At 45.6% G+C, this 24,445-nt stretch overlaps 1 protein-coding gene and 1 non-coding gene across 22 annotated transcripts in view; both read right to left on the reverse strand.

The window, feature by feature from the left end:
- The window catches only part of UBAP2L (ubiquitin associated protein 2 like), a 39,631-nt gene that overhangs the window by 7,971 nt on the left and 7,215 nt on the right, over positions 1–24,445 (reverse strand). For 10 of the 21 annotated variants that reach the window (XM_042976819.1, XM_042976818.1, XM_042976815.1 and 7 more), the window contains exons 5-23: positions 21,388–21,556; positions 20,892–20,987; positions 20,441–20,486; positions 19,927–20,039; positions 15,857–15,909; positions 14,196–14,281; positions 12,182–12,353; positions 8,980–9,178; positions 8,112–8,389; positions 7,778–7,950; positions 6,130–6,319; positions 5,367–5,421; positions 4,570–4,744; positions 4,179–4,251; positions 3,011–3,206; positions 2,842–2,930; positions 1,819–1,872; positions 1,150–1,231; positions 198–415 (exon numbers count right to left, since the gene is read on the reverse strand). In XM_042976819.1, coding sequence (XP_042832753.1) covers positions 198–415; positions 1,150–1,231; positions 1,819–1,872; positions 2,842–2,930; positions 3,011–3,206; positions 4,179–4,251; positions 4,570–4,744; positions 5,367–5,421; positions 6,130–6,319; positions 7,778–7,950; positions 8,112–8,389; positions 8,980–9,178; positions 12,182–12,353; positions 14,196–14,281; positions 15,857–15,909; positions 19,927–20,039; positions 20,441–20,486; positions 20,892–20,987; positions 21,388–21,556 — 2,517 coding nt within the window. Of the gene's footprint in view, positions 1–197; positions 416–1,149; positions 1,232–1,818; positions 1,873–2,841; positions 2,931–3,010; positions 3,207–4,178; positions 4,252–4,569; positions 4,745–5,366; positions 5,422–6,129; positions 6,320–7,777; positions 7,951–8,111; positions 8,390–8,979; positions 9,179–12,181; positions 12,354–14,195; positions 14,282–15,856; positions 15,910–19,926; positions 20,040–20,440; positions 20,487–20,891; positions 20,988–21,354; positions 21,557–24,445 lie in introns of all 21 variants that reach the window. The other 11 variants (XM_042976817.1, XM_042976816.1, XM_042976811.1 and 8 more) reach the window with 2 other exon arrangements.
- LOC122236056 lies at positions 1,294–1,429 on the reverse strand. Its single transcript, XR_006214262.1, has one exon. It is a non-coding gene; the product is annotated as a small nucleolar RNA SNORA58 (small nucleolar RNA).

The raw sequence follows: 24,445 nt of genomic DNA on the forward strand, positions 1-24,445 counted from the left end.
TCCCCTCTTTAGAGAACTCGAAGAACAGGTAGTCTCTATCCCAGTACCTCCAATTCCAGCCCCCACCTCTCCCAGGACAGAGGGGGAATGGTTTTTCCTCATCCATTATTAAAAAATCATTTAGCCATGAAGGCAGCTAGGATAGGGTCCAGGGGCTGAGCTTCTTCACCAAAACGAAGCCAAACCCAGGTACTCACAGGGAACACAGCAGGCCCATACTGGAAGGTGCTGGGGAGGCCCGGAACCCCTGTGTAGTATGGCAGGCTGGTGTAACTGTAGCCAGGAGGCAGCGCCGGGTTCAGGAATGTCTGCTGCGTCGTGTGGTGAGTCTGCGTCTGGTTCTGTTGGGGTTGGGCCAAGGTTGTGGCCGGGGCCGGGGAGGAGGCATCCCCGCGGCCGAACTTCGTGAGGTCACCTATGACAGGAGAGAGTAAATATACCGGCTGTCTATTTCACCCCCGACCCCAGCGCACAATTACTTCTCTTGGTTTCACAGGACTCCAGAAGACGCCGATTAAAGACTGTTAAAGGTCAATTCTTTGAATTACATTTTCTCTACGGCTCCATTTGGCATTGCTGAGCACACACTCCGCACTGTGCTAGTCGAGCCTGATGTCAAATGCCTGGGCAACGATGTGGGAGACAGGCTCCCAGAGTAAAGCATGATTTCAGCCCCACCCTCCCTGCCTTCCCCTGCTTTCCCTCCACAAGGAACACTCCATGCTGCACTCAGCAGACAAGGACAGGTCAAGGAAAATGATACGTCAGAGAGGTCAGGCATAAAAACAAGGATCACAGCCTAGTGAGGCAACCAGATTGCCGCTGTGAGCAGGGAACAGGAGCAGAGACAAGCAGAGGAAGGCCATTTCAACCCCTGCACTTCCCGGAAAACGCTGCAGAATGGCAGAGAAGCCTGTCGGGGGGTCATCTGGAACCACAGGGAGACAACAAAGTAGGACGAGAAGGAAATGGCCATCTTCAGTAGCATCCCAAATCTACCAACCCGGGTTCATCACATCTGTTCCAGACCTTCCGCCAAAGGTCTTCATTAAAGTGAGAACTGGGTCCCTGCTCGCCATTAACCAGGTTTTTGCCACCAGTCCCAGCACACACTCCTGTCATCTGCACCCCCCCCCCCCCCGGCCGTACCAGAGTAGGGGTTGCTGGCCAGGCTACCGTCCCTCCCAGTCAGCGGTGTGGTGGGCGTGGGAAATGGGATGCTGTAGTAATCCTAGAAGAGACAAAGGGCATACACTGGATGCCACTCATCTGCTCAGCGCAAGGTGAGAAGCAGGATGTCGGGAGCGCTGCATTTATCCAGCCGGCGAGCGAGCTGGCTGGAGCTGGTAAGAACTCCCCGTGACTCTTGCACACACTGTCCCCCTCGCCCGGCCACGGGCAGAGTCAGGCGAGGTCTACGGGTGTGCCCACCGGGAAACAGGTCGGGACCATCGGAACAATAATGCTCTCGAACCATTAGGTGTCGTCCCCAACAGTCCACTACTACCAAAAAATAGATTCTCTTTCTGTAATTCAAAGTGTCTGACGTGTCAGAAAAAGCATCCAGAGAGCTCTAGGGTATTCTGAGCTATTTTTAAGGTTAAAATTTGTTTACTTTAAAGAGGTCACAACTGATGAAAAAAAAAAGCTACCTTAGAGCTGACCCACTCCCCCAGTCCCTGATCTCGAATCGGGGTTTGCGTCTGGAGGTATAGGTTGGGAAAGAGCTAATGGGGGGGACTTATCAACCGAGCACCTGAAACAACCCCCTCAAGGCTGTAAGGTCGCTCTCTCCTCCTGCCCTAAGCACACACTCACCAAGGGGAATCTCGTCTGAAGCATCTGTAAGTCATCGTAACCATATACTTGAGGCTGGAAGACACAAGCATGTAACAGTGTTCACGTAACAGTGTTCACAGGGATTGGCTACCACAGAAGCCAGCCAAGGTGCCAAGGGACAAAGTCAGTCAACAGAACATCCATCCTCGTTCTTAGGAGGAACAGAACATAGGTTACTTCCGGCAGTTCCCTTTAAGAAGAAAGAAGTGAAGTACAGACTGGGTGATTTATGAAAGGTCTCGAAACTTGCCATGAGCCACATACCACCGATCCAACCCAGAGGCAGCGGTGGGGCAACAGGAGCCAGGTACGAACGGCCATCAAACACACAGCTTAAGACTCATCTCTTTCAGAAAGGATTCACATCTTACTTGTTTTCTCTAACGTATGGAGACTAAGACGTTATGCTGATTGTTAAAAAATGTGCAAACCATTATTGAACGTTTCCTGTGTACGATGCTTGCTTAGACACTTTCTGAGAGGCAAGAACGGGTGTCTTTTTAAACATTTCAAATAAATAGCCTTTACCTTAATTGGCACCAAATCTACGAATCTGACAGAAGATACACCAGGACACAAAGCTACCACTTGTCAAACCACCTACTCTCCAGCAGTCTCAGATCAGGTCAGGGAGCTCTGTTCTTCCCAGGTCACAGCCAGCTGAGAACCTCACAGACAGGGACTCAATCCTACCCAAGAAAATAATTCTCTGAGAAACTGAGAGGGATTCCAGGCGGGCACTCTGGCCTTTAGCTCCTGAAGCCTAGAGTTTGTTTCACACAGAGAAAATATACAATAGGAGGAGTGGCCTCCGTTTAGTCCTTCCCCTCTAGAAATGACGATTTTTGCCCCAAACTACGCAGATCAAAAACTGGTTTGCTTACATGCGACAACCACTCGTTTATTCTCTATTTTAATTACAGTCTTCCACCCGAAGCCGGAGCTGTAAAGAGTAGCCACGCCGTCTTCATCTTTTGCAGAAGCTGCTTCAGCCTCACTTACCGGGTAGGCGTGTAACAGCCCCGGAGCCATGATGTACGGATTAGGCAACAACGGCGGGACCCCAGGAGGGAGGTTGGGAGGAGCTTTTCCTAAAAGAGAGATCCCATTTTTACCCAGTCACACGATCACTCCTCTCCTCCATCCCAGAGGAATGCCGTCCACCTTCTACCTGAAGTCGTAGCGACCGAGCTCCGAGTCGAGGCCGTGACGGTGGAGTTGCTGCTGAGGCTGAGGCCTAAGCTGCTGCCACCGTGGAGACTGGAGGAGACACTGACCACTGGGGGAGGCGCAGAGACCGTGCTGGACGTGGTGGAGAAAGTGCTGGAGGAAGAATGGAGGTTCGCCTCACTGTCCACGCTTGTGTGCTTCAAAAAGGGGGAGCAGTGGATGAGAAGAGGAAACAGCGATCAGCAAGACAGGTCAGGAGAGAGGCACAGCCCCTTCTGCAGGCGAGAGCACATCAGCCTCCCAATTAAAACGGCCGAGGCAGAGACCTGGGTGTCCTCCACCAAAGGAGTTAGAAGAAATCGCGAAGTTTGCTCCGGCTGCCTGTTCCCCAAGACGCAGCGTCACGCAGGGATCTAGTTAACAACACCGGCTGCACGCCCTCCCGTCAGGGCACATGCGGACAAACACGCCAGGAACCAATGCTGGCTGGCCAGCGAACAGTTCGGGTCAGGGAAATACAGCCTAGCCTTCTCTCCCACGTTCTCCTTCAGTAGCTCGCCAAGTTCTAATGAACTTAAACCAGAAACAGTATACCTGAGAAAAAAGAGTCTTCCAGGGGAGCCTTAGCACTCGTCTGCCCCCGGGTTTCTGGCAGACTAGACACCTTTGCCCCAAATGGGTCTTCCTCGCCGTCTCAGCTTAACCCCACAAATGCTCGTCCTAAATCACCACAGTGAACTTAATTCTCGGATCGAAAGCTTTCCTCTGGCCTTAACTTTCAGAGGACACCCGGACCCTGATTATCTTCAGCAGCCCTGTCCAACACACCCCCCACCACGGAGTGAGAATGGCTGCACAGAGGCTCTCACAGGCTCCATCAGAGCTATGAAGCCCCGCACACCTCAGTGTTAAGAAGGAATAAAAAAAGGCAAAGCTTCAGGAGTCACGTCCAGGGCTTTGAGAATTGGCCCAGAGCTCAGCAGTATCTCTAGGTTCTCCTGCCTCTCCTGCCTTCCGACATCCTTTCAGTCCATTCCTGCAACCTCAGATCAACGATCACTCCGCCACCGCACGAAGGGATTTCCAAGAATCTCTTCTCAGGAGTCTCGCCGCTAGACTCCTCTAAGTGTAAGAACACCACCCTTCCTCTTCAGCCGCATCACACTTACCAAAAGAGTGGATGTAGAAGTGCGCCCAGAAGACGTGGATGACGAGAGGGTGTTCTGCTGCGTCGATAACGTGCTGCAAAGAAGAGGCAGCCATCAGTCACGGTGCTGTGGTGACCGACCTGGAGCTTCCATCAAGAACACTGACGAGGACGTGCGGCGGTATATGGGACCAGGAAGACCGGAGACCGGGGGGAGCTCCGCGGCCGGCCAGGGTGGGGAGCAGACACAGCGAGCGGGGCTGCTGAGGAGAGAGAACAGGCCTCTCTCTCCTACCCCACAACTTGCAGGTCGTGCCCGCTAACACGGCCCCTGGCAGGCAGCAGGGACAGGGCGGAAGCAGAGAACTCTACCTCTCCTCCCAACCCCAACATCCACCTGTGACCCAAATCACCTGCTGTGTTGTGTGGTGGGAGCGTTTGCACTCTCCTCACTGTGGCTCAAGCCACCCAGGGGGGATGAGTGTTGACTGGCCGCTGTCAGCAAGGAGGCTGCGGACACCGTCTCGCTGAGAGGGGAGATGCCGGAAGTGGAAGGTGAGTCAGACTTCACTGCAGAGCCTGTAGCACCTGGAAATAAAGAATAATTATCTATCCCATCAGCGGAAAGGGAGTGTCTCTGACAAGTGAATGGACAACTCCAGTCTCAGCCGTCCCCGAGACAAGAGAGGAAGTTATTTAATAAGGAACTACTGTGATTACATAGACTCTCTTATTATTTTAAATTTCTTGTACATTTATTTATTTTTGAGAGAGAGAGAGAGAGAGATGGACAAAGACAAAGCGTGAGTGTGGGAGGGGCACAGGGAGAGGGAGACACAGAATCCGAAGCAGGCTCCAGGCTCCGAGCTGTTAGCACAGAGCCTGACACGAGGCTTGAACCAATGAATCGTGAGATCATGACCTGAGCCGAAGTCGGGACGCTTGACCGACTGAACCACCCAGGTGCCCCTAGACTCTCTTATTTCCAACATTTCAGAGCACTGATCTCACCTATCCAGTGAAGGGAACCGAGGGTACTATCACTCTTCTAAGTCAGAGAGCCCTGAGACAGGTCTGAGAGAAAACAGCAGGGCAGGACCACACGAAGACTGTGACCAGAGAAGCCAGGGTGCTTCCCACTATGATCGAAGAAACGCAAACATATGAAAAAGAGAGGAAAACCACTACAACATAGAGGAAAAAGCCTCACCTTCAACAGATTGCGTGGTCTGTAACTGTGTGGCCTGCACAGAGCTGAAGCCATTCTGGAACAAAAAACAGAAGAGTAAAAAACAAACTCAAGTGAAAAGTCGAGTTAGCACAGACTCCGCTTAACTTCAACCAACAAATCTTTCAGAGACATTCTGTAAGCTAACCAAAGGATTAACATAATGCAGACGATCTAAACAAAACGAATTTAAAATGGCAACAAGATAGACCAACCCCGTGTGACCCAAAGCAACAGAAGGCAGCGCCCCCAAACTGCTCAAGAGATCCCAAACCCAGAAGAGACACAGGAGAGGCCTGGGGGTCCCTGGGGGAGGTTGGGGAAGGAGGACCGTTCAGCCAAAGCACCCACTGTTCTGGCTGCACGGGACTGTCAGTCCGCTCCACAGCACCTCTGGCATATGCTGTCCCCTCCCCGGGCCGAGACACGGCAAGGTGTCTATCGATACAGACCCAGAAGTCCAGCACTCAGATCTTCGCGAGAGAGAAAACGAGTACTTGACCTTGATCCTACGACAAAGAACGAATCTCTAGTGCTGGCTTTAGTTTTCTGACTATGAATCTCCAGGCTTGCTGCAAAGAACTTTTTTATTTCTCCAACCACAGAAATGTGTTTTTTTCAGCTTCTCAGTCAGTACTTCTGTGGCATCCCAGCACCATTTGTCAAGAAGGGAAACACTAACACTGGAGACACTTTGCCCAATATTGTCTTAAACAGCACCCAGGGACTCTCAAAGCCACACTACCTTTGCCTGAGTCAGGTCCTTTTGGGGTGATGAGGAGATGGAGCTGGGGTACCGTCGAGTCTGTGTGGACCTCTGTTCATACAGAGGGCCCTGAGCATTATTTGGGGAGGTATAGGTTGTCGACTGAATTGGACCGCTCTGATAACCGGACTCCTGACTCTGGTTAGATGAAATTGTAGATGAAGATTCACTGTGGGGAGCGCAGAAGGAAAATCTCAGAAAACCAAAACAGAACAGATCCACGGATACTAAGGACATGCTGGAGACCTACTAGAGTAAGTTGATTATAATCAAAAGGAAAATTCCCAGCAGCAAATAAAAGACAATTTTCTCTTGACAGCAATAGGAATTTCCACATCCTACAGAGTCAGGGGTCTGAACTCAAACTGCTCGCCTACATTCTGTTTTAAGAAAAGAGGCAAAAGCAGAAAGGATAGACTTTTTTGATCCTTCTGATATATCCTAACATGAACCCTAAGCACAGGGAAAGTCATCTGTTTCTCACATTCATTTTAAGGAATTCTGGGCTCCTGGCTCTGTCAGAAACCCTATTAAATATAAGGTACTAGGTAGAAACTCTTGAGAAAAACTATGAAAATATTCACATGACTTAACGGCAATTATAATCCAACAGATTAGGCAAGGACCTGATGCTTATATTTTTAAATTCAAGGGACTGAAGAAAATAGCCTAGTCCCTTAAACTCTGCCAGAACTTTTTCTTTAAATATTTATTTATTTTAAAAGAGAGAGAGCACACGTGCACACAAGGAAGGGGCGGTGGGCAGAAAGAGAGGGAGAGAGAGAATCCCAAGCAGGCTGCGCGCTGTCAGCTGACGAGGGGCTTGACTTCACCAATCGTGAGAACATGACCTGAGCTGAAATCAAGAGTCGGATGCTCAACTGACCAAGCTGCCCAGGTGCCCCATCCTCCAGGGTTTTCTATTGCTTATGTTGGCCCTTTGTGACACTTACCAGAGAAGGTAGGAAAGTTTCTTTTTTACTTGTGTCATCTATTGATGCTACCTCTTTCTTAGGAGGCCAGAGTCCTACCCTTCATATGCATAAGGCCCACACCAAAGGACCAAAGATGTCAAAAGCATTTTTAGCCAGATGCCAAGGTCCTCCTGTTAGAGGTGCTATACGCACCTCTTAAGAACTGGGCGTGGGGACGCCTGGGAGGCTCAGCCAGTCGTGCGTCCGACTCTTGATTTTGGCTCAGGTCATGATTTCATGGTTCAAGAGTTCCAGCGTGGAGCCTGCTTGGAATTTTTCTCTTTCCCTGCCCTGCCCCCCCAGCCACCCCCCCCCCCCCACAAGGAACAGCACACGGACATGTGCTCTCTCTCTCAAATAAAAACTTAAAAACAAAAACAAAGTGGTGGATGTTTCTGTTAAAAAACCAAAAAAACAAAAAACAAGAACTAGGCGTGGACACTCCAGAAGTATGCAAGAGGTATATTTCCATCTGTTTAGTGTTACAGATAATCTTAGTAACAGTATTTTGAAATGCTTAACAAAATGCTACAATCGGCTACTTTTCCTTCAATCAGAGGCTTGGGCCTCTTTGGAGTTCTAGGAATCGGCAAGAGACAGAAAAAGTGGTAAAAGCCTGACAAAAAGAGTCTTGATTGAGGTTTCCCCTCTACCTGGCTGTGCTGGTATAGAGGCTACTTGGAGCCTGGCTTGAAGAGGCGCTCGTGGTGGGGGTGGACTCGTAATCAGAAAGGACAGGCTCTGACCCAAACTGCAATGCCCCAAACTGCAGGTTTAGCCCTGAGATATCTGCTGAGCCAGGCATCTCCACAGCCAGAGCAGGAATCTGTAACGAGAAGGTAATGGTTTTATTACAATCTTACTATAAGACTGATAAAAAAACAAACAAACCTGTCTCAAATTTGCAAACTATCCCCTCACAATCTTGATTCCCAAATCCCGCATCACCTTTGCCCTAAAATGACACCCATCACAAAGTTCAAGTACCTTAGAAGTCAAGGAGGCCTTTTTCTTCTGCTGTTTCAATTTCTGCTGAGCCGGCTGAGGGCTGGAGGACTGGTTATCTGAAGACCCGGGAGACATCTGTGGGGCCGAGGTGGATTTGCTCGGCAGAGGAGAAGAGGGCGGTGGAGGTGCAGCAGTGGAGGTGGCCACCGTGGGCGGCTTCTCCTGAAGGAACACCTCCATCATGGCTGAAGACGGGGTGAAAGCCTGGCGTTTGCTGAAGGGGCTGTGTACTGTGGAATCGTCTGGGTTCTTCAAATCTGCACGGAGAGTCCCGGTACACATGGGGTCAGGGATGCTGATGATCGTCAGTGAAACGCTATTATCCTCTCTCGAGCCGTAAACAAGGCCCTCAAGAATCAGTACGTCACATAAACGAGTCCTCATCTAGGACTCACTCTCATTTCCAAAAGTGACAATCACACATCCTATCTGTTCTAAGTACAGCCTAATCAAATCAGCACTATTAGCCTGCTTGTGTAAGACAGGAACCTACAAACTGTCCGTGTTTAGAGCGAAAGGTCCTACATAATGCCAAGCCCACAAACCTCCTAAGGCAACGTTTTTTCAAACACTGAAGACCAATCTAGGGAGAGTCCAAACACTCCGTGGTCAACAGAAGACTGCAACTACGATGCAGATGTCTAAATTCGGTTAAAGAGACACCGAGCCTCCAACTTTTTACTACTTCCTAGCTTTCTGAACTCAGCCTGTGTGACTAGAGGGTATCAGTCATGGGAAACGAGCCAGGTGGCTGTCCTTCTCCTGACTTCAAGAAACATTCTCCACCCCCGACTCCTGCAAGCTCCTGGTGGTAATGGTCCAACACGTCACTTTCCACCCTTCTCACCGTACTGCACCAGCGATGGGGACTGTGAGGCGGAGCCCATGTCCCAAGAGGAGGTGGCGGTGGTTCCAGGCTGAGAATGCTGTGCCGCCAGCTGGGCCAGGGCCTGAGCAGTCTTGAACTGCTCCAAGAACTGAGAGCCCGTGGTGCTGCCACCTTTGGCTTCGCCGACATCGCCAAACCCTTTCCCCAACATGCTCACCTGCAGACCGACACAGAGAGGGATGAGAGAGACCTACGGCAAGCAGATGTGTTCACCGCTTGGAAACACTTGGAAAGTCACTCAGACACAGGGGGAGCCAGGAGAGACCCGACAAGTAAAGAATATCACCAGACTGAGTACACAGTCTAGTCCATTAGAGCACAGTCTCTGGAGTCAGACTGCCTAGGTCCAAATCCTGGCTATGTAAGTGTGGAAAAACCTATTTGTGATTTCTCTGTACGTCATTTTCCTCACCTGAAAGCAAATGAAAATAGTATCGCATAAAGCTGTAGGGGGATGAAATAATGTATTAAAGCATTTAATATGTGTATGGTACATAATAAGCATCATTAAAATTTACACCATTACTTCCTCCCTCCTCAGGTATAAAGATCTAATGACTGGTGGAATTTTTCTCCTTTAAAAATTTTTTTTTATTTTTTTGTAAGTGTTTTTTTCAAATGCTTATTTATTTTGAGAGAGCAGCAGGGGAAAGGGAGAGGGAGAGAGAATCCCAAGCAGGCTCCACACTCAGCACGGAGCCCAGTGTAAGGCTCGATCTCACAACATGACCTGAGCCCAAATCAAAAGTCGGACACAACCAATTGAGCTACCCAGGCACCCCGGAATGTTTTTCCTTTTAAAGGTTTACATCAGGCATCTAGGTGGCTCAGTTGTTAAGCATCTGACCTCAGCTCAGGTCATGATCTCACGGTTCATGAGTTCGAGCCCTATGTCGGGTGAGCAAGAGCCCCACTTCGGGCAAACACAAACCCTACTTCGGGTGAGCCCTGCTTCTCTCTTTCTCCCTCTGCCCCTCACTCACTTGCACACGCACACTCTCAAAAATAAGTAAATAAATAAAAAGGCTTACATCAACCAGTATTTGATTATTTTTTTAAACTGTTTTTTAATGTTTGTTTATTTTTGAGAGAGAGACAGAGTGTGAATGGGGTAGGGGCAGAGAGAGAGGGAGACACAGAATCCAAACCAGGCTCCAGGGTCCGAGCTGTCAGCACAGAGCCCAACGTGGGGGGCTCAAACCCACGAACTGTGAGGTCATGACCTAAGCTGCAGTCGGACACTTAACTGCCCAGGCGCTCCAAGCAGTACTTGATTACTAAATTAATATGAAGGCTAATACGAAATTTCAGTTCAGCCATTAAGGCTCATTTTGCCCCTTCCACTAAACAGCTCAAAAGTAACAAGGAGAGCTAACTGGAGCCTCACTTCAAGACACAGAAAAGAAAGCTAAGGGCCTGTCAACATCTCTGCACCACACAATCAAATAATGAGTCCGTATGATTCATTTTCTCTGTGTGTATCCAAGTTCTATAGGACAATCACGAATAAGAAAACAAAATTTACTCTTATGCTTTTGGGGGATTTCCCCTACTCCCTACTGCTAGGTAAGACCGCCAGCCTAGTCCAGCAGATGAACCACATGGCCTTGACTACTCCAAAACATCTTCAGGGAGATTCGATCTAGTTTCCCTTAGGTTCTTATTCAACCATATCCTTCCTCATCACCATCAATGAGCAGCGCTCTCTTAAACGAAACCAATCAGTCCAACTCAAGGGAAGACATTTTTCCCACTTCAGTCTATGTCACAAAATTATACGAACAAAAACACAAACACCCGAAGTTGAGTTAAAAGTATAGGACTATGGCAGGGAGATGATCCCACATGGTAACGATCATCAGATATTCTACAAGTGCAAAGCTTTAAAGATACAGCAATTATGTAATGTCCGTGTATAGGGAGCTCCTATGTTATTTATATTAAAATTTTGTCTTACATCTATTACATTTTAGGGAAAATTGGTTCTCTAATGTTTCTTTCTTTCTTTTTTTTTTTTTTGAGAGAGAAAAAACACAAGCAGGGGAGAGGGGCAGAGGGAGAAAGAATCTTAAGCAGGCTCCATGCTCAGCACAGAGCCTGACATGAGGCTTGATCCCACGACACTGCAATCAGGACCTGAGCCAAAACCAAGAGTTGGGACGCTCAACTGAGCGAGCCACCTAGGCGCCCAAGCATCTGACTCTTGATAGCAGCTCAGGTTGTGATCTCAAAGTCATGGGATCGAGCCCAACACTGAGCTCTGCGATGACAGTGGGGAGCCTGCTTGGAGTCTCCCTCTCTCTCTGCTCCTCCCTGCACACTCGTGTGCACTTTCTCTCAAAATAAACAAACATTAAAAAATAATAAAAATGAAGTAATCGTTATAATCCTACTACTGGAAAAATAAAATTATATGCAAAAAGAAAAAAAGAGAAAGTTTTTCTTATGATTTGTTAAAAAAAACACTGGTCCTTGCATCACTGTTTACCCTTAAATGATTCCTCTGCTATAGTTAACGACCTCGAATTTCTTAACTGAGTCAACAATTCCCATGCCTGAAGTACTCTAGGTGTTAATAACCAGTACCACTGCTGCTCCCACATTTGTGTGGCCTGATCCACAATCTTATTTCATGTTCCCACAGCCCTGTATGGCAGGCAGAGCAAGTGCTCTCATCCCCACCTACAGAGAAGGGGAGGGGCAGCTAGTAAGCAGAAACATTCAGGAAAACCCCAAGTTTTTGGAAGCCGAGTCCAGAAACATCTGGTTTAAACAGATTGATATGGCAATTCTGCTATCGAGAAATAGGGAAGTGCTACCACTTCCCATCAAAGTTTAACTAGAATTGAAAAAGGATTAAAATTTGATGTCATTTTTTTTCCCTCTTCAACAGCAATGTTATTAATTAACACTTGGCACAGTGAGTGTCTGGTAAGTGATACGGACTCACTTTTAGAGGAAGATTCAGTCTGTCCAAAACTAAGTCCTCCTACTGCACAGCACCCTACTACCCAACTCTGTGTCCCTACCACCAAGGCTACTTAGTGGGGGCTACTTAAGGCTACTTAAAGGGGATGTTTTACCCCACCCCAAACCTGTCACCGGAAGGCAGTACTCCACGTACGTGCTGGAGTTAAAGGGCACTGGGTCTCCTACTTACCATACTGTGATGAGAGAATGAGTTTCCTGAAGCAGGCTGTGTTATGGCGCTCTGCTTTGAATTACTGAACACCAGAGGCTGCGCAAGAGAAGGAGCCTGAGACGGATCCAGATTAGAGGAATCATTCTCCATTGAAGATGGTGTCTTCCCCAACAGAACAGCAAGGTCGATTCTAGTGGAGAGACAGAACATACTCATGAATAATGACAGAACATTCTAGCATTCCCAACTCCCAGAGTATGGTCAGATCAAAATAAAGTCACTCATCAAAAACACAGAGACCAGAAATGCTTAATTGACCAAAATAAATGATGTGTAAGAACCACTACAGGATCTAGCTGTGTTCTAATGGCACTGTCAACCATAATAACGTTAAATATTCCAATTTAGTTAAATTAATTTCATGGAATAGCAAATGTTAGTTTTAATGCAACAGCTTCACATTTGGGCCAAAATTTACAAAATTTTTAACGAATATTTTAATAACGAATACCTGCCATTACCAATACCTAATACACAAAAACTTGCCAGAGCACCGGCACCTTCAAGTATCTTTGGAATTGACCTCCCAACTTCCATAGAACTTCCCAAGTCACCTGTGGTCTAAGGAGCACACGTATAGTTCCGCTTTGCCTCTAGTTCTCAGCACAGGGCTCCTAAAACCCTTAGAATTTCCTAAGTGTCTCTTGCTGTTCGTAATGAGCCTCTTTCAACCAAAGTCCATGCTAACGAGGTTACTCAGGGTGGGAGCCCCACCCCCCCAGAGCCGCAGGAAGTGGGCTGCCACCAGGAATACCAGCAATGGGATTAGAGGGTTAGAACTCTCAGCCCCAGCGCTCTCTCTTGACCCACTTCTAGAATCAGAACGAGCTTGGAGACTGCCTTCGACAGCCAATGGCTTAGTCAATCAGGCCCATCTAAGTAATGCAACTTTCTAACTTTCTAACACTCTAGAACAGGGAGATTCAGTGAGCTTCTGGGTTAGTGGATGCACTGAATGTTGATGAACGTACTGGGAAGGCACCCCACCCCCTGCCCTGCGTGTGCATCTCTTCCAACTGGCCACTGTACCTGAGTACTGGTTATAACAAACCGGTTATGGCAAGTAGCTCTTCCCTGAGTTCCGAGTCATTCTAGCAGATTTCTGAACCTAAGCAGAGGATGAGGGGTGGGGTAGGCTTTGAGAATCCCCAAATCTGCAGTCAGCCAGGCAGAAGGGTGTGTGGGCAGCCTGGGCACTCGTCTGCAGTGGACCTCGCACCTCGGAAGCAAGGGCAGTCTTCTGGGATGGAGGCATCAGTCAGGGTCTGTGCTAACTCTGGCAAGTGGCAGAACTGAACCGAATTACTAAATACCTTGTTGGTGTTCAGAGAATTGAAGGACTGATGTCAGTAAAATGAGATACTGGTGTCAGAAAAACAACACACATCGCCTCTGATGTCCCTAATGTCCTATTCCTAGCATGCTTCAGGCTTCTGAGTTGACGGCTATCATACCCAGGTCTAGAAATAATCCAAGAGGCTTTCTGGGCATAAAAATATTCCTAGTAAGTGCACCTCCCTCTACTAACCCCAATAACTAAGGTTCAAGTTCTAGAAAATTCATTAGCCAGATCCTAGGGGAAAAATGACCATTTTACTCAGCAGGCTTAGCAGACAAAGATTATTATAAAGCAAGAGAAGCAGCTACTGAACAGTTCTGCAAACTGAAATAAATGAAAACATTTCCACGTTTAACTTTACCTTACTACTGGACAAGCTCAACCGTGCTAAGTTTTAATTCAGGTTGACCTATGTAGTTAAAGGGGCTATTCTGGAAAGAATCATCTTTAAAATTGTAAACAACGGACTCCCGTTCAGTAGACCAACTCTTAGAAGCCGATCAGCCTCACATGCTTGCTTCCCGTTACTGCCAGCACCATGGGAGCTCGGGAAGGCCCACTGCTGCTCTTCCTTACAGCCCCTTCTCACCAGCCCCATTTGGGGACGGACACTGAACTTTACCACACACTTGCCTCTGACCAGCAGTGATTGTCACATTCTCCGCAGGCAGAGGCACCGAAGACACATTAGAGGCAGTGAAGATCTTGGTCTCAGAAAGCTGGAAAACAGAAGGATTAGTCACTTCTGGTGTTAAGTGGACTACAGTCAGAAACCTGGCTCAGGCAAGGGGAACTTAACAGCAAGGCAAAGGGAAAACGCTCGGAAAAGAAAGCCGCCCAGCCAGAGGAACCTACGTGGACTGACCTCCATTACCCTTCTAGGTATGACTTTATCAAAAGAGTGTAAAATCAAGAAACCCTACGAAATACAATGGGAGTCACACGATATGCACGCTGAACTTACAGACAGCTGAATACACATGCTACAAAAAAAGAGAGAAAACCTTTTATACTTTCCCATTAGAGTTCCCAACTCACACCCTTACCCAAACCAAACTTTATCTTCCACTGCTCCTCTCAAAGAAAGAAAGGTTACAGCCAAGACAAAGACAAAATGAAAGAAATTAATTCCTGGCTTTTGAGCAGTAAGGACCCAAGTGCTGGTGAATTAGGGTCTCTGTAGGGATGATTTCAACTATATGCAATTTCTGCCTTAATAGTGACTTTATCACACCTACCCTTTGCATTCTAAGACCCTAAAATTAGGTAAACAATTGTAGGGAATAACTCATTCCACCATTCAAAACTTGCTTTGGTTTTGTTTTCACTTTTTGACTAAAATCTCTTCTCCAAAAACAGGGAATCCACTTCCCCAAATATATCATTCTCTGAAAGTTGCTTAAACAGACCAAACCAAATCCTAGAAAGTATTCACGAGGCAGTCTAGCTCAGTTACAACAGAAAAGAAATCATCCTCTAATGCTGATGCATCTGAAATTTCAAACACTCAGGTCTGGCAAACCCAAAGTTTGGTCACCATGTCACCATAAAAGCTGCCTTGCCTAAATGTATACGAGTATAGAAAGCAGACTGAAAAAATGTTAAAACAGGATTTAATCCACGATCACTGAAAACTACAATTCACAACAAAATCCTGACTGTGACCAAGAACGAGCAGAATTCTTTTACTCAAGTGCTACTCCAGTAAGCTCAGAGTGCCGGCTTATGTGCCACCTCTGTGACACCCATGACTGAGCTGTCCACGTTAAGTCACGCTGGAAGATCTATACTTTCATCTCAACTATGAAGCTGGGCTTCAGAACCAACCAGATTGTGGATTCGAGGACGCGGTACTCCCTCACTTCGCACCCACCTCTCAGCCAATCACGGGACCAAACACCAGTGCCCGAATAGGAACTAAATAGCCGAACTGGCTCAAAAGAAGTCATGGGCCACCAGCAGCTGTTACTCAAGGCGCTACCTGCCTAACTCCATTCCTGGTGCTCTCCCCAACCACCATCTCTTGCTGGGACAAATCCGACAATCAGATACTGGACTTACACAGGTGCACTTGCCCTTTCCATAGTCTGGTTCCATAGAGTCCTGTTCATGCCCAGTCTCCTTCATATAACATATGTGAAATGTTCTGGCTCAGAACACTATTTTGGATGTAAAAGTTTTGGGTCAGAATCTTAAGGGTGAATTCTGAAGGGGTAGAAATATACCCATTTTCTATCCCTAAACACCACTAAGGGACAGAAAGCACTAGTGAGGAGTGACCCGGGAATACCTACGTCTTCATTCCAGTCCTCAGTCCCCCACTCCTCTGCCGCGGTCCTCCACGCACCTGGCAACAAAGGAGAAACAGTGAAGTAACTTAAGTGCCAGTACACAGCACGTGCAAAAACACTAACATATTAATAGTTCCGGCAGCCGGAAGAGTAACCAGATTTTAGCAATCAGAAGAGATTCCTAGGTTCCAGGGGGCAGGAAAAGACTATTTAGAAAGGGATACGTCAGAAGACCAGGGTTTTTCATAAGATTATGACTTCACACCTACTTCCAGGCTTTGTTACACAGCTTTAACGGCAGAGACAGTGGGGAGTGGGGGAGCGAGGGGCAACAGGCCCAATGCTCCAGGCAACCTCTTAAGACCCCTCAAGCCCTCTGCCTTAGTGGCCAACTCAAGTGACAGCAGCAGCCAATTTACACCAGAACGTACACTACGCCTTCTCACCCGGTAGGAGACAGCACGACGGGCAGAGAGAGAGTGGCGGTGACGGGGGGAACGCGAATGGCTGCCACGTGGCAGTGGAAGGGCAGCGGAAGGCAGGCTTCCAAACTGCGGGCACTGACAACTACCTGCTACCAGAACTCAATGTAAAAATGCACACTCAGCAGAAGTCAAGTGTATCGACCTCACTGGTCAAACCGTAAGAAACCCTCATGGGTCTGTTCTTTTCCACGCCTTTTCAGAAGACATTGGACAAAACTGAAAAAGCAAACATGTCTGTTATTATCCCGGTCCTAATCCTACAGAACGTGACCTCTAACCTGCCAAGGGCACAGCGCAGACAACGCAGTCGTATACTTGCCCCGTGTTGGTCATAACAAAGTCAGGATGGTTTCTATAGGAAAGTTCCATCAGCAGTAAAACCACCTTCCACACTTCCCTTGTTTTGCTTCACGTGTACATATATCCTCAGGAAAGGAAACTGTTCTACGAGAAGCAGGATTCTTCCCTTCAACTGAAAGACCACAGTAAGAAGTAACACCTGACTACTGCAAAGAACAAGAACACTCCTTATTTTCTTCTCTAAAACAACAGTACACGTTGATCAATTCTTCAAGCCTTCTCTCCAAATGGAGAAAACTTCTTTTAAGAATTACAGTCTGGGGCTCCTGGGTGCCTCAGTGGGTTGGGAGTCCGATTTCGGCTCAGGTCATGATCTCGCAGTTCACAAGTTTGAGCCCCTCATCGGGCTCTGTGCTGATGGCTCGGAGCCTGGAGCCTGTTTCAGGTTCTGTCTCCCTCTTTCGGCCCCTCCCCCACTTGCTCATGCACACTCTCCCTCTCTCAGAAATAAACATTAAAAAATTTTAAGAAAAAAAGAATGAAAATCTGGCATTCAGATATTCACTGTCACCGAAGAGAAATATTCTAATACCTATATTCCCATATGAAATTCTTCTAGGGGCCCCTGGTAGGCTCAGTCAGTACAACATGAGATTCCTCATCTCCGGATTGTGAGTTCAAAGCCCTACATTGGGTGTGGAGATTTCTTAAAAATAAAATCTTTAGAACCCTATTCCATAAAGAAAAAGATAGTCATTATAATGCTTCTTCCAGGACCACTTATAACCACACAAGGGAAATTCCGAACCACTTAATAATGGCAACGTTCTCCAAATCACACTAAAGTCCAATTTCAGTTCAGACAAATTACAAACCACATTCTTCTCTCCCTCTTTGGTGACACTACTCTTCCTCTCCATTGGCATCCAACCTGCCTTGGATAAATGGAACCCAAGATCTGGGTTAACACATATACATAATCCTGGAGTTGGAAGTGACCTGAGAAGTTATCTCCTATTGATGGGCTCTCTGTCAAGGCAGCAATGTTCTCCTGCACTCTCGTGACTAGTCTAAGACGCAAAGGAAGAATGAGGATGCCTACTTGATCCAAGACAAGATGCACAGTCATGGCCAAGAAGGCTGTACTGAAAAGGCACGAAAGAACAGTAGGAGTGCTAAGGCTCTGAGTGATAGGTAAGGGTTTCCATTCTGTCAGCAGAAAGCAGTCAATGTAAATGTTAAATAGTCATTAAATGATCAAAAATTTTTAAGAAAAAACAGGCACAGAATATGAGAAAAAAAGGCAGAAAAAGAAAAAAAAAAAAAGCAGGGAAACAGAAAAATGACATATCCACAGATATTCCAATTCATAAAAATCTATAAAAATATCTGGGGCAGTTAGGCACCTGGATGTATCATACCAGGAGCAGTCTCAAATTTTCGGGGATAATTTGACCCCTCAACCCCACAGAAATCAAGTCCTGAAACAAAAAAGAAAAAAAAACACAAGCAATGAAATTTTGCTTCTGAATGAGAACATTTGCCCCAAAACAATTCCCACTGTACCTGTGGATATTTTAAGGGTAGGTTTCAATTTCTTTTTAAATAAAAAAGGGAATTTGAAGTTTGCTATCATGAAAACACAAAAAGAGATCATGCATGAATGTCACTTCATATTGTGAAATTAACAACAGCAGGAACGCATGAAGCTACACCCAACACGTTCACACGCACAAGACGAGATCAGCATCACACAGCTTTTCATTCAGCCACAAATCCGATTTCGGATTCTAACCTCCCAAATCTGCTATTCTCTCCTCAGTATAAATAAACACACACCTCATCCTTCCTTGCTTTCCAAACCAGATCCTTGCTGAAAACAGCTAAGGCTTGCAATCTAGGACTGGGACTCCATGCCTGATTTTCTATCCACAACTGAAAACAAATCCCTTAATGTCTACTATCTTTTCTGCCAATGAGAAAAAAGCCAAATACCCAAAAACTAGTGCTCAAAAGCAGTCACTTCTGGTATTCAGACTGCTACCACACTGCCTCTACAAGCCATCAAGAGCGGCGTTATACTTCCTAAAATAACAAAAAGACAGTTCATAGCCAAATGGTCCGGGAATTAAAACAGATTTCCATCTTGTCAATAACTCAACTTCAGCCTCCATCAATGGGATAACTGTATTTAAAACAAATTTGTAAAATAGCTGGTAAATTAAAAACACATAACATTCAGGATCTGAGGTATAACGTCTTGTGGGCAATCGATGAACTGTTTGTGCCAGAGACCCTCCTAAAGAGAGAGAGAAACATCAATGATCTTTGAAAAGGGGCAAAGCAAATAAATAGATAAGGGGTTAAAAAGCTGAATTCACACTCTACTATTAACTCATTCCCCCCTTTATAAGGGAAAAAAGTCTCAAGTTCTTCCTGTGCTGGCTCAGCCACAAAGACACAAAGAAGCAGGGGATCTCGTAAGAATACAATACAATACTCCGCAGCCCAGGGGCTGTCCTTACTTAAAGGGGTAAAAGTATCTTTCACTCCCAAACACATTGTGGGTTGTCTGTCCCACAAGCCTAACATACCCTTAAATATGTATAGCCTACTCAGACACAAACACCAAAAGTCAGCTAACCAAAAAAGCAACCTTATTCAAATCCCATAATATTCTTCCACACCCAGAAAACTATTCAATAAACAGCTAGAAAGCTGCAGCTTCCTTCTTGCCCAGATACTGAGATTTTCCAAAAATGAAGGTAAAAAAGATATTATCTCAGTGTCAGAAAACAAACTGACAGTGGGCTTTGATTCTGGGCCTTGTTCATCTCTACAAGTGGTGACATAATTAACTAATTAATTAATTAAGAATACTTTTTCAAAAGGCAAAGCTATAAACCCTAACAGAAACACTAGGAAACACACCTGGAGCTAATGGCAGCCACACGGTGTAACAGAAAGAGCATGGGCTCTTAGGGTCAAACAATTCTGAGTTCAAATACTAGCAAATTTCATGACCACCCTTTGAGTGTAAGGTTTGGCATGTGGAGATGACGAACAGTGTCAATTTCACAGGTGAGTGATGAAGACCAAGAGAACCAGCACGTGTAAAGTGCCCACAGGCACACAGTCAGCAAGGAGAACACACAGTATTTCGATCGCCATCCCTTCCTCCCTTATCTCTGCACCAAAAACTATTCCTCCACTTTTTATATGACCATAACCTCAAAATAGTTATTTCCTTAGGTTTTTAAAGACCAGAAACAATAAGCAGTCACTCACTCGTCCCATCATCTGGTTCGAAGTGGCCAGTGTTGTTCCACGTATTCCCGCTATTATTGCCATAGTTGTCATCGGTATTGGCCGGTTCTGCATAATCAGCTGGGTTAAAGGTTCTGAGGGTGTGGGGAAAAATAGCTTAAAAGAGTCTGTGACCTCCAAGCAGCACCAGCAAAAATGAACAATCCCGTGGAATAATCTCAATTTATGTCTACTACCTATTTTGGGTTAGGACACCTATAATCATAATAAAATCCACACTGAATTTTGGAAAACAGCAGATACATGCATTCAAATGAAGTTATGAGCTAGAGGTGATCCAAGTAGTAAATGCTTATCTCCAGCACTACATCTACACACTCATCTGATTAAGTGGTCTAGAAATCTTTCTGATCACATTTTGGTTAAGGCTGCACATTATCCTCAGAGTATCAGGACACTAGCCGCTCTAGGATATTATGTTAACGATTAGGGGGAAAAAATTTAAAGACTGTGACATCAAATCAATGAAACTTACCCCATTCCTTGAGCAGAAAACCTTCCTCCCCGTCTACCAGAGCCACCTTAAAGGAAAAAAAGACACAAAGAGAGGAAGGGAGAAATATTTTAAAAGTCGATATAAAAAGTACCTTGCCAATTGAGGCAACTCTGGAATAATAAGTGGTTGATATTATTAGATGTTCTTTCTTTCACCCTGTAGTATAGTTAATATAACACAGTAGGCAATCACTACTATTGACAGATTGTTCCTTTGCTAACCAAGCTTCTGGGTCCTTAAGCAAATACATTAACATAAATGACACCTACCTTCTTTCCCACTGCTCACTCAGCAATCTCTAGAATTTGCATGATTTCTCAACAATTTAGGTAATGAGATGTCATGTGAATGTTTTCAAATAAAGACGACCCCTACAGAACGAATAAGAATACCCTGCCCCCCATATCCGACCCCCCAAGAAACTGATCACCTCTGCCTCTGCCACGTCCTCTTCTGCCTCGTTCAGTGCCTCTTCCAGAAGGTCCTCCACTCTTAGTGCCATCTAATCCGTTTTCCTGACCCCGAACTAAAATGAAAAACACAGATAGCCAAAACAGAGTCAATGGAATTTATGTAAATATGTAAGCGGCACATACAGATGGTGGTAGGGAGACAAAACCAAGAGGAGATAATGAGATGGAAGGATGGGACATGATGGTTACCAGGGGAAAGGTGATGAACCACAACAGAGAGCTAGAAGTCAGACAACTTTATAAATGACTGCAAGGTAATTTCATGCCAAACTGGTAGCTGTAGCTAGAAAACGCTACATGTAAGAGATACGAAGGTCTCAGAATAAATGGTGGCAAGAAAAAAATCAGAAGGATGATATAATGGTTACTAGGTCCAGCCTACCAGGGCCCTGACATCCCTGAAATCCAGACATTACTGACCCACAGCTGGTTTTGTTAAAGCCCCATGCATACACTCTCGTCCACGGCTGGCACCTCTCCCCCGTCTTGGTGGCCCACCACGTCGCCGACTATAGTCTCTGTCACGGTCTCGATTTTCTTTGCCTTCCTCGTTGGATTCCGTTTGGCCACCATCCTTCTGTCCTGAGACTCCCTTCTTCTTCCCGACCATCTCCCACGAATGCTAAAGAAGGGCAGAGCATTCACATCTAATCAATATGGATTGCTATCGGGAAACCACAGATAAAAGCTGGGAAACTGTTAACCATTCTCCTCTCATCATCCAAATCTAAGATACTTCCACTAACTTATGTCTGCTTAAATGGAGGGTACAGACAGAACCTCGAAACAAATTCTATACCTATCACTGAAAAATTGAAGTCCTTCTTATAGGGGAGGCGCTTATAGCTAATGGACTGCAGGGATCGCTTCCAAAAGGATTGCCAAGATCTGGATCCGGTGCAGTCACGTGGCGTAGCAGTCAAAGGCCTAGTTATTGGTCCCCATCTTTCAAGTGTGTTTCCTGGGCTGAAAAAATTAATTTCCTTCAGATTCAGTGACTCCTAACTTTTTCATACACAGTCTTATTCATGTCAAAGGAGAAAAGGAAACTAAAAGTTTCTAAAGGTTAACTTTGAATCAGAATGAATCAACAGCATTTGACTCTTGGGCACATTCTCTAATCAAACAACCCAGCATTTAGAAGAATAATAACTACACCTAGTCCTCACCACCATCCCCCAGCCCCACTCCCTGACACACGCACCAATTTCCTTTGCTTTAAAGACGAAGTAACAGCCAGGAAGGCATAGCCCTGGCCCGGACACAGTGGACTACAGGGAGCCTTCTGTTCCAGGTTTTACATCTGTATTCTCCCTATACTCCCTAAAGTGATATAACCCAATTAAACTTTCCCCAAAGCAGAATAATCTATAATTCATTCCAGACTGCAGAAGGGAAAATTCGTGGTAAGGAAAATAAGCTAAAAAGTCCTGCAAAAAACCTCATTCCTCAAAAAATGAATTTTATAAACACACACGCCTTGATTCACAATTATTTTTGCAGAAAATATGTACAAAAATTCCCAAACACCAAGACTACCATATCTTTACTATCCTGGTTACCATCTTACTCAAACAACAATGACCCAGTGCTCCGCAACGGCTAATTAATATCTAAAGACTTCCAAGAATGTGGACCAAGTAGAATACAAAATGGCTATTAATTTTTCCAGGATTGATAACATGGTCATACAGAAAAATATCCTTCTTTAAGGGAAGCATGCTGCAGAGGACTTGTGACGTCTACAACTTACTTCCAGCCAATTCCAAGTGTCCATAGATGGATGAATAAACAAAATGTGGTATACACATTTAATGAAATATTTTTCAGCATTAAAAAGGAGCGAACTTCTGACACATGCCACAATATGGAAAAACTCTGCAAACGCTATGCTAAGTAAGAAGACGCAGAGAGACAAATATTGCATGATTCCACTTACATGAGGTACCTAGAATAGGCAAATTCATAGAGACAGGATAGAAAAGGTTACTAGGAGCTGGGAAGATGGGGAAAGGGGGAGTTACTGTGTAACAGATACAGGTTTTTTTTAGGAAACGACAAAGTCCTAGAGATGCATAAAGCTAATGACTGCATAACATGGTCAGTGTACCTAATGGCACAGAATTATATACTTAAAAATGGTTAAAATTATACATCTTAAACATTTTTACTACAGCTTAAAAAACTTAAGCTAAAAACTACATTTAAAATTATACCAAAATCATACCCACACGTTCTAAAGAGCCTACAATAGTTTACTAATAGTTTTTGAAAAAATTATCCACCCAGGACCCGGTGGCTCCTTGTTGCCTACTCTTCCAGTCCAAGCTTATTCCACATTACGACTCCTGAGTCATTTTATGCTCACAGTAGCATCAATTCTTAAGTAACAGTGCCGCTATTATAATTAAATCTGCAGCAGGAACCCTGGAAACTACATTCAAAATAGTTAGCTTATAGGGGCATCTGGGTGGCTCAGCTGGTTGAGCATCCGACCTCGGCTCAGGTCATGATCTCATGGTTCGTGGGTTCAAGCCCTGCATCAGGCTCTGTGCTGATAGCCTGGAGCCTGGAGGCTGCTTCGGATTCTGTGTCTCCCTCTCTCTCTGCCCCTCCTCCACTCGCACTCGGTCTCTCTCTCAAAAAAGCAAATAAACTTAAAAAAAAAAAAAAAATAGCTTATAGACTTTTCAGCTGGTCTATCTCAAAACCTGTCAAGTTTCAGAAACCTGTCCCCTTTTCCGTTCTCTATGGTATGCACCAGCTGCTGGAACTACCTGGGTTCTATAAGGAAAAGGAATTACTATGATCTTCCCAAGGGTGGTGCCAGTTTTCTGATACGATCTCATCTACCCAAATACATCCAACACCCCCTGGCAGCAAATATTACTCCCAACTGGTTTCATTAGCAACTTATTTATGGCATAAGCCTATGTTCTCCAGTTTATTTTCCTTTTTGACATCACAGAAGGTTAGATTTGTAGCACTAGGCAGAAGACGGTGAAAGGTGAAACAAAACGTGACTTTTGCAAATTAATTAATTTTAAAAAATCCAGCTCAGTTGGTTAAGCATCAGACCCTTTAAATATTTTTAAAATGTTTAGTTTTGAAAAAAAAGAGAGAGAGAGAGAGAGAGAGCGAGCGAGCAGGGGAGGGACAGAGAGAGAGACGGACACAATTCAAAGCAGGCTCCAGGCTCTGAGCTGAGCTGTCAGCACAGAGCCCAATGCAAGGCTTGAACTCTTGAACCGTGAGATTGTGACTTGGGCCAAAGTTGGATGCTTAACCAACTGAGCCACCCAGGTGCCCCGTCAGACTTGTGATTTAGGTTCAGGTCATGATCTCACAATTTGTGAGATGGAGCCCCACATCAGGCTTTGCACTGACAGCAAAGAGCCTGCTTAGGATTCTCTCTCTGCCTTCCCCTGTTCATGCATGCACTTTCTCTTTCTCCCCTCAAAAATAAATAAACTTCAAAAATAAAAAAAAATCTAAACTTTTAAAAGGCGTA

The sequence above is a fragment of the Panthera tigris genome, chromosome F3 (genome assembly GCF_018350195.1).
Source record: "Panthera tigris isolate Pti1 chromosome F3, P.tigris_Pti1_mat1.1, whole genome shotgun sequence".
In the NCBI taxonomy this organism is placed as follows: domain Eukaryota; kingdom Metazoa; phylum Chordata; class Mammalia; order Carnivora; family Felidae; genus Panthera; species Panthera tigris.